General features: G+C 41.7%; 1 protein-coding gene across 1 annotated transcript in view; it reads left to right on the top strand.

Annotated features, from left to right (window-relative positions):
• The first annotated feature begins 6,300 nt into the window (after positions 1-6,300).
• The window catches only part of LOC100542789 (cytosolic phospholipase A2 epsilon-like), a 52,244-nt gene continuing 49,730 nt past the window's right edge, over positions 6,301-8,814 (top strand). Inside the window, exon 1 of the mRNA XM_031553390.1 lies at positions 6,301-6,412. Coding sequence (XP_031409250.1) covers positions 6,301-6,412 — 112 coding nt within the window. The remainder of the gene's footprint in view (positions 6,413-8,814) is intronic.

Here is an 8,814-nt window from a genome sequence, read left to right as displayed (position 1 = left end):
GCTCTCGCCGCACGAGCAGGTGCTGGCGAGCAGCTGGGCGGCGCGAGGTGCCCCGTGCTGGGGATGGGGCTGCTGCCGGGCGTGCTCGGTGTTCTGCGGTTCTTCTGCCAACTTCCTGGTTAAGGAGGTTCTCTCGGTTTCACGTCGTGCTGGCAGTAACCTCTTTGGGTACTTCCTGCTAACTTTTCTCAGAACTGGTTACTTTGCGTTAAAAGGGCATCAGTCATCAACGACCATGTAATCTTATCTCCACCTTTTCTTTTTTCCTAAATTCAAGATACAGTTAGTACTTTCGTAGTGTTTTTGTATATTTTCTGTTCTCGTTGTGAATTTTGTGGGGATTTTAGGAAGCTGGAGAGTGCCTGCATTTGTCTTGGTGTGTTTGTCTCATGTTTCATTTCAGTATCTAAAGATGAGCTGTGAGAAAAGAGAATATAGGCTCTTTAGCGGGGTCTGTTGTGATAGGACAAGGGGAAATGGTTTCAAAATAAAAGAGGAGAGATTCAGCTGGAATATAAAGAGGAAGTTTTTTACAGTAAGGGTGTTGGGGCACTGGAACAGATTGCCCAGAGATGTGGTGGATGCCCCATCCTTGAAGATGCTCGAGGTTAGGCTGGATAGGGCTCTGAGCATTCTGATCTAGTATGAGTGTCCCTGTTCACTGCAGGGGATTTGGACTAAATGGCCTTTTAGGGTCCCTTCCAACTCAAACAATGCTGTGATTCTATAAAGATCGTTTAGAATTCTGCAGAAGATGCTGAGGTCTTTGGGTGAAGATTTAACCTTCTGTAAATGATACAAATACGTCCCTTTTAGTTCCAAAGGTTACTGCTTGTAACACTGTTTCTCTTTGCAATGTACGGCTCCCTCCCTCCTGCTCTGCAGAGCGGAGTTTGCCTTTGCTCACCTGTGCTATTTCAGATGTTTGCAGAGGCATTTGTGTTCCCTTCCTGCTTGGCAGCTGCATGGGAGCTCTGGGCTGAGTATGGCTCTCTGGCGGATACTGAACTCCTGTGGACACACAGAGCAGGTTTGCTTGGAGCACTGCATTAAAAATAGAAGTGGGGCTGTCACTAAAAGAAGGGAAACTCAGTTTCAAGATCCCCAGTGCTAGCTGAAAGGAAGTCTGTTTTTGTGGGCTGGGTGACTTAGGTTTTCCTAGCATTTCTTTAGCCACCCTGATTCATTTTCATTGTTGCTTGTGCTCACGTGATAGCTGTGTTGGTGGTCTGGATGTGTTTCCAGGTAAGCATTTCCAGAATAGATTGCCCAAAGAGGTGGTGGATGCTCCGTCCCTGGAGACAGTCAAGGTCAGGCTGGACTGGGCTCTGAGCACCTGATCTAGCTGTACGTGTCCCTGTTCATTGCAGAGGATGTTGGCTAGATGGTCTTTAATGGTTCCTTCCAATTCAGTGGTTCTGTGATAGATCATAGAACACCCCAATTCTTCCTACATGGGTGATGAGGACATGGGTAACTTGGAGATAGAACAGGCCAGACTACTGTGCACCTGAACATGTGCCACCTGCCAGCTGAATTGCTGGGTCATTTCATAGATTTTTTTTTCCCCTCCTGTAGTACTTTGCCATGGATGAGAACTCACATTCTTCCTTTATGGGCATTCAGAATTTCTGTCCTTTACAGGTGCCCATGTTAAGTACTGGGATTAAGTCAGTATGATGGTCCTCCAGGTGGTTCACAAGTGCTTTTGGTGCCATTGCTTTGTAAGTAACCACTTTAACCGTAAAGTACTAAGCAATAGGGCTAAATGGTATTAACGTACTGTCTGGATGAAGAAGGAAATTTCATTTCCAAACATTTTACCCTAATTTCCCACAGCAGTGAGACTGTAGTCGTCTCTGCTGGGGTAGGAGGTCAGGACAGACTTGAACCTTCTGGTAAATGTCAACTTGACTGACATAAGGTTTCAAACCTGTTTTCTCATACTTCTTATTGACTGAATGAAGGAAGCAGTTTCTTTTACTGTGTTGTGCCCTTCTTTTTCCCCACGTATCCCTTTCATCCCATCCCTATTCAGGTAATTCACAGCGTGGTTTCCTCCTTCACTCAGTGCTGGAGACCTCAGGAATTGACCATTGAGACCCTGTCAATGACAAAGCAGTTGTTAGTGCTCTGCAGGCCGACCTCAGCACCAGCACCTTCCCAGGGGGCAGATAAGCATTCATTACATCAGGGTTTGCCATGGAATAGATAACACATGTAGATAGCAGCTGGCTGCAGCAGGATAGGGAGACGCTCTTCAACAGCAGCAGTTTACAATGATAGTATAGAGGTTATGTCACAGTGACTGATATTCAAAATCCAGTTCAGAGGGTGATTTTTCATGGAAAAATGCCATAACCTCCCAAGATTGTTATAATTCAGGGTTAGTTTTCTTCAGAAGGAAGTTAGACCTTATCTCATTTTTCCTTTTATTTTTGCCAGTAGCCTTTTGGCATGCAAACATTAAGTCTTAACTAAAGCAGCTTTTTGCTTCACCTTTCTTCATTTCATAATCAGAAGGACACACTTGGTCTATTTCAGTGTTTGCTATCATGTTCATATGTGAATCCACAAATCTGTTCTGCTGGTGAACATTCATTTCAGCTTTACTCATTGTGATTACCCAGCACAGTGTAATCTGATTTGGAAATTATCGTGAGAACTGTACATTTTCATGGCTTAGACACATCCACCCAGTTCCTTCCACCAAGTCTTCATGGAAAACACTGATCTAGCAATGTCCATGTATCCCAGGAGACGGAGATGGGAAAACAAACACTATCAGCCCCTCTTTCTTTTTATCCTTGATGCTGCTGATACACTTTGCACTTGGAACAATGGAGTGAAACCAGGAGGTTAGAACCTCCTGGTTTCACTGAGTAAGATGTATTATGATAACACCATTTTAGTCAGGTATCTGACAGTGCTGACAACTCAAACAGCAATACGCAGGCCCAAGTGGTAATGCTTGTCTGATTGTTTTTTTAATAGGGTGGGAGGATGTCTGAGCGCCAAGCGCTTATCTCTGTAAGCTACTTGGCACTGTACCTGTGCAGCTTCTGGAATGCTCTCAGCTTCCCATGGCTGCTTCAGAGTGGCAAAAGGAGGGACAGGAGAAGAGAGTGGTGGTGTACCAGAGATAGGGGTTGTCACTACAAGTCTGTAGTCGCTGAGCTTTTACTTTCCTTCCCACTGTGCATCGAACTTCCAGTGTGATACATTTAACTTATTAATGTCTTCTCTTTGAGAAGTGTGTGAGACTGAGTGTAGGGTTTTTCTTTCTCACTTGCTTTCTTGCTTTTTTTTTTTTCTATTGCTTTTTTCCTCTTGCATTCTTCCATGTACTTACTGTGATGAGGAAAACCAGCAGTGAATTCCTCAGCTTGCCAGCTGATGATCTTACTGTGCTCAGAGATATTACACAGAGGTGAAGATGGTAAACTTCCTTCTGTTTACTTCAGCCAGAGCTGAGTTCTGAGAAAGCTCCCTGTTCTAGCAGTAGTATCTGGTGTGCAATTCAGTGTATGGCAAGAATGGACTGCATAACTTTTTTGTTGGGATTGACAGGGAGAGGCCTTTATTTCTTTGTTATTCAAACAGAATGAAAGCACAAAGGAGAATGCTTCTAAACTAAAGCAGGGGAGATTTAGATTAGATGTTGGGGAAATTTTTCATTTAGAGAGCAGTGAGGTGCTGACACAGGCTGCCCAGGGAGCTGTAGGTGCCCCATCCCTGGAGGTGTGCAAGTGCAAGTTGGTTGAGGCCCTGGGCAGCCTCATCTGGTGGGTGGCAGCCCTGCCTATGGCAGGGGACCAGATGATATTTAACATCCCTTCCAACTCATTCTATGATTCCATGATTGTATGAATTCTTGTACTGCAGCAAACATTTCCTGCTGGTTTTGTTATGTTTTTTTTTTTTAAAAAAAACCTATGGAGGAGAGCAGCCCTATTAAAAGAGGCTCAGTCGGTCTTTCCATACATTACTCTGCATCCTTGTCCACTGCTCATCTGTTCAACTAGCCTGTGTATGTTAGCGTGGCTTAACTGAAGCGTGCAGACTTTAGATGATTATCAGCATCCGCCACTGTGAGTAATCATTGCTATCTCTGGAACCTTGTGAACTGGTTTCCCGGAGTTTGGCTATAGATCTGGCCAAGGGATGTAGACAAATGGTTATTAGTGCAGCAGAAAGGTTATAGCCCAGGTGAAAACAAAAGGAGAAGAGCAAGTTCCTCGAGTCAACAGGATGTCTGCTGTTTGATCCAGACTGTCTTTGGGGCGCTCGCTATTTTTAGCATTCTTCCTGTGAATCTTTTTGAACTCCCTCTGGTGAAAATTCCTGAGGAGGGCATGTGGTCACGGATACTAAAAATCCAGGTAGTTTCCTGTGCTAAAATCACACGCGATACGAAGACATTTGCAGCTTTTCAGCTTATAGAAGGCTGCTCTTTCCTTTTGTGTGGCTAAGTGAAAGCGATATTTTCATAACGAGAGGAAGTTTGGTGTAGTTTGTACCGCCAGCACTCAAGATCTTGGGGTTTATTTTAGGCTGTCCTGATTCTGGATGTGCGTCTGTGGGCCAGCGCCTTAATGGAAAATACCTGCCCTGCAAAGTGCTTGCTGTCTGCTAAAGAACTGCACCAGGCATAGCAGTGGCTGCTGGGTGGGACCCATATTTGGAAGGAGCTCGTGCCTTCCTGCATTGTCACCACTTCAAGAGTCTGGCTTCTAAAGCAGCATCTTTGAAGTCAACGTGGAAGTATTGCAGCTCCATAGCACTTTGTTCATATTTGTTCTATGTCTCAATACACAGCTAATTTGAATTTACACTATTTTTTTTTTTTAGTACTGAGCTGAAAAAATGCATGTTGAAAATCCTCAAAGGTGCATGATGCTGCCAACTCTTTGTAAAGTCTGCAAGTGTTGCATGTGTTGGCAGCCTCATGAGCAAGATACGAGATTATTTTTTAGTCTTCTAAAAGAAGACCATCACTGAAGGTTCATCATCAGTGCCTGCCAGTTTCATGAGCTTTTGTGATTGAGAGCAGTGATCCTATTAACATGGAGGTGTCCTAGCCTGCATTCGGATCCTCTACACAGATTTAATAGAACCATCAAATCATTAAAGTTTTCAAGGACTCTTAAAGGCCATCTAGCCCAAATCCCTTGCAATCAACACCTAGATCTAGATCATGTTGCCCAGAGCCTGGGCCAGCTTATGTTGAGAGTTTCCAGGGATGGGACATCCACCACTTCTCTGGGCAACATGTTCCAGTGCCTCAACACCCTTATTGTAAAAGACTTCTTCCTTACATCTCATCTGAATCTCCCCTGTTTTAGTTTGAAACCATTTCCCCTTGTCCTATCACAACTGACCCTGCTAAAGAGTCTGTCCCCTTCAAGATTGTAGTTCCTTGTGATCCTGTGGGATCTGGGACTTCTCTTTTGTGCATTTGATTCAGTGTGATGTTTTTCACTGCTGCTTTGGGAGCTTCTTGTCAAGTTTCGACTTGCTGTATCAGACTTCAGCCACTGTCTACATGCAGTCTGTGAGCAGATTGCTCACAAGGGATGCAAGATGTTTTCTATCCAGCATTGCCTGACCTCGTGCCTCTAGGATGGTTGTTACCTTTAACCCTGAAGTTCTGCAGATCTAACTTATTTAACAACAGTTTTCTAATACACAGACCAGAATAACAGCCCTTTCTTCACTCCCTAATAAAAGTAGATATATGTCTCCTAACTGTGTTGTTTCTGCCTGTGGAAAGGTGAGTTGAAGTTAGTAAAAATCTGTGCTGCAAGAGTTCATTGAACAGTTAGATCTGTCAATAAACTGATGCTACTCATGTTTGTACTGTGTTTCAAACCACTCCCTTTCAGCACTAGAAACACTTGTAAGGGTTGAAAACATGGGCAAAAGAAAGTGATATCTTTTAGTGTAAGCTACTGTGATCTTTGATAGAGATATCTATCTGAATGGCTCAGGTGCCGCAGCTGAGAGAATACTTTCCACTGTTTGTGTGAAGGGACTGACTTTATCTTTTTACCTACTTGTAAAAAAAACTGGAATTTGATCTTTTTAACTTTTCCTAGCTAATACAAACAAATACAAGTGAAATGCAGATAAAAATGCAATTTTATTGTTTTGTTGTGTTTACTGAGTTCATGATTATATTGCATATGCCCTTTCAAGGGCATTGTAGTTATTTACTTTTGTCTTCTTTCTCAATCATTCATTTTGTTACTTTATATATTCTCCATCACTAGATACCTGCTGGAACAAGACTTCCCAGGCATGCGGATTGGTCCAGAACCTACCACGGATTCTTTCATTGCTGTGATGTATGGAGAATCAGAAGGAAGCGTTCCAGGAAATGCCCTGGTTGTTGATCCTAAGAAGCCATTCCGTAAGCTCAGCCGGTTTGGAAATGCTTTCCTAAACAGGTGAGATCTGATTGTTTGCTGTCTTTTGATTTTAAGTCTCAATTTCTACTTAATTCTACTTTCAAGCATCAATATTGCTTGCCAAGTCTTTTCTGCTGTATTCGTTTTGAGCCGTGTGAAATAAATGTTCAAATAGGAGCACTAGCTTAGAGCTGAGTTGGTTTTAAGACATTGTGCCAGCTGGAACTCAGGATTAGTTTGGTCACAAATTCCTCTGCTCAATAAAATTAATAGATAAGTACTATTATTTAGTACTATAGTTGTAGTACTTATAACAGATGATAGACAAATGCTATTATTTAAAAACTACCATCCAAAATACAGAAAGATCTACTTCCTTTGGTGCTGTCTTGTTCCTCTGAACTGACCTCATACACTGGAGATTTTTCAGAAACTCTTTAAAGTTGTGAATTGTAGGGATATCTGTAAAAAGACCTGTGAGAAAGTGATTAATTTTGATGACTGGAACAGATGAAGCTGGTTTTCAAGCACCGCAGTAGATCAGGGTAATAGCAATATCTTCTAGATGCTTGCTGTGTATTTACAAAAGTTGTTCAGGGGCTGTGAATGTTGCAATAGGTAGCTTAGCTCACCATCTAAATATTTCCAGTTGGAAGTTATTAATAACTTTGTCCGTATTGTGTGAGTAATCACCTTGTTTTCTTCCTGTGTTTGATGGTGGTTTGACATGGAGGTCTACTTCTGTGAGCCAATTAATCTAAATTGGTTCTCTCTTAACAATAATCTTTCCTGTTTGGCTGATAAACACTGGCATATGTGTTAAAAGTTTATCATGTATAGTTTTATCTCTTGCTGTGCATATTCACAAAAGAAAGTTTATGGCTGCTTGTGGTCAGCTTGGCTATCAGTTTTCTGAGAGATAATAAATATGAGCTGTGGGAAGCTGCAGTCAGCTTCAATTTTAAGTATTGTCTTTGGGGTCCCTTTTCTGTGAGATGATTAGCTAAGTTGTGTCCTTCCTCACCATTGTGTACTAGGTTATCTATGAAAACAGCTGATGTAATCATACTGTGAAGGGTATTTTTCACCACAAATAAGTATTTATACTGAATGTGTAATAATGCTGCATCTTTGTTTGAAGGAAAGTGCTTTGTTTTTGTTGTGTTGGGTGTTTTTTTTTGTTGTTGTTGTTTTTGGGTTTTTTTGCTAAACCATCAGTCTAGCTTATGGTGTCAGGTTCTGTATCATATGCAAACATGGGTTATTTACTGCTAAAGAGATGTACATTCAAAGTATCTAGCTAAATTATTCAAGTACTTTTGGTGGCTGTGATATTGTTATACTGCAGTGCTGTAAGCAACCTTATCTTCCTCGGCATTCACATTAGCTCCTTCGTCTTTGTTTTGCAGTTGAGATGTAGTTGCCTCTTTCCCCAGCACCGCCCTCAGTCTGCTGCTCTGATCGTATTGCTGGTTATTCAAAACTGGCATCTCATTTCTCTTTCCTACTTAGTTGAAAATGCCCTAGACTTCATTATAGTATCTTCAGTAACCCCCACTGTTCTTACTTTGCTTTCTCATGGCAGCTTTTTATTTGACTGTCCAGTTTGCCTTCTGTGGTAGAGTGCAAGCTTTGCAGAGGCTGGATTACACTGTGCACCTGTCAGTATAGTCTTCAACCACTGCCCCATAAGAAGATTAAACTCTTATGCAAATCTCTTAAAAGCAGTTCATGATGAAGGGAGGTAAAGTTTCTTGTTTTTTTTTTTAATCACAAGTTATTCCAGAAGCATCAGAATAATTTGAGTCTTACATGTGAGGTGTTGTGAACCTGTGGGAAATGTAACTCTCAGAGGCTATGTGAGTTGTTATTTTTCATAATACCACCACTGAATTTGTGTCCTGTCATATACATAGGAGATTATTACTCTAAGCACATTGCCTGTAATTTAAACTTTCAGTTTTGATAGTATGGTTATAAGATATTTTGCTCTGTTTTTAAGAGAAATGCTATTTATTTACATTCATCTGCAAAAACCATCCCAGAAGGTTGGTAAGGTAGAAGCAGTCGCCATTCAACCACTGCCAGAGCAAGTGAGGGCTGACTTGGCAGTAATTTAAGCATGTTGTCTGTGTGGCTTTCCATCTGCTTCCCTTCTCTTCTCAATTTGGGCAAAAGCCAAAGAACGTGAGCCGTCATTTCTTATATATGTCCATCTGGATCATAGCAAAATGTTTGTTTTATAAAGTGTGATGATTTTTGGTTTTCTAAATGTTACATGAATGGCCCATGTTTTCATCTCTTTGTTTAGTTTTGAAAGTGTGGTGACAAATATAGGAGTAAAAGGGTTCACTAAGGACTTCAAAAACATTTTCCCCCTTTCCCCTTTTCTGCTTTTCCCTTT

The sequence above is a fragment of the Meleagris gallopavo genome, chromosome 5 (assembly GCF_000146605.3).
Source record: "Meleagris gallopavo isolate NT-WF06-2002-E0010 breed Aviagen turkey brand Nicholas breeding stock chromosome 5, Turkey_5.1, whole genome shotgun sequence".
Lineage (NCBI taxonomy): Eukaryota > Metazoa > Chordata > Aves > Galliformes > Phasianidae > Meleagris > Meleagris gallopavo.
The sequence above is the reverse complement of the archived record's forward strand: the minus strand, read 5'-3'. Positions and strand labels throughout refer to the sequence as shown.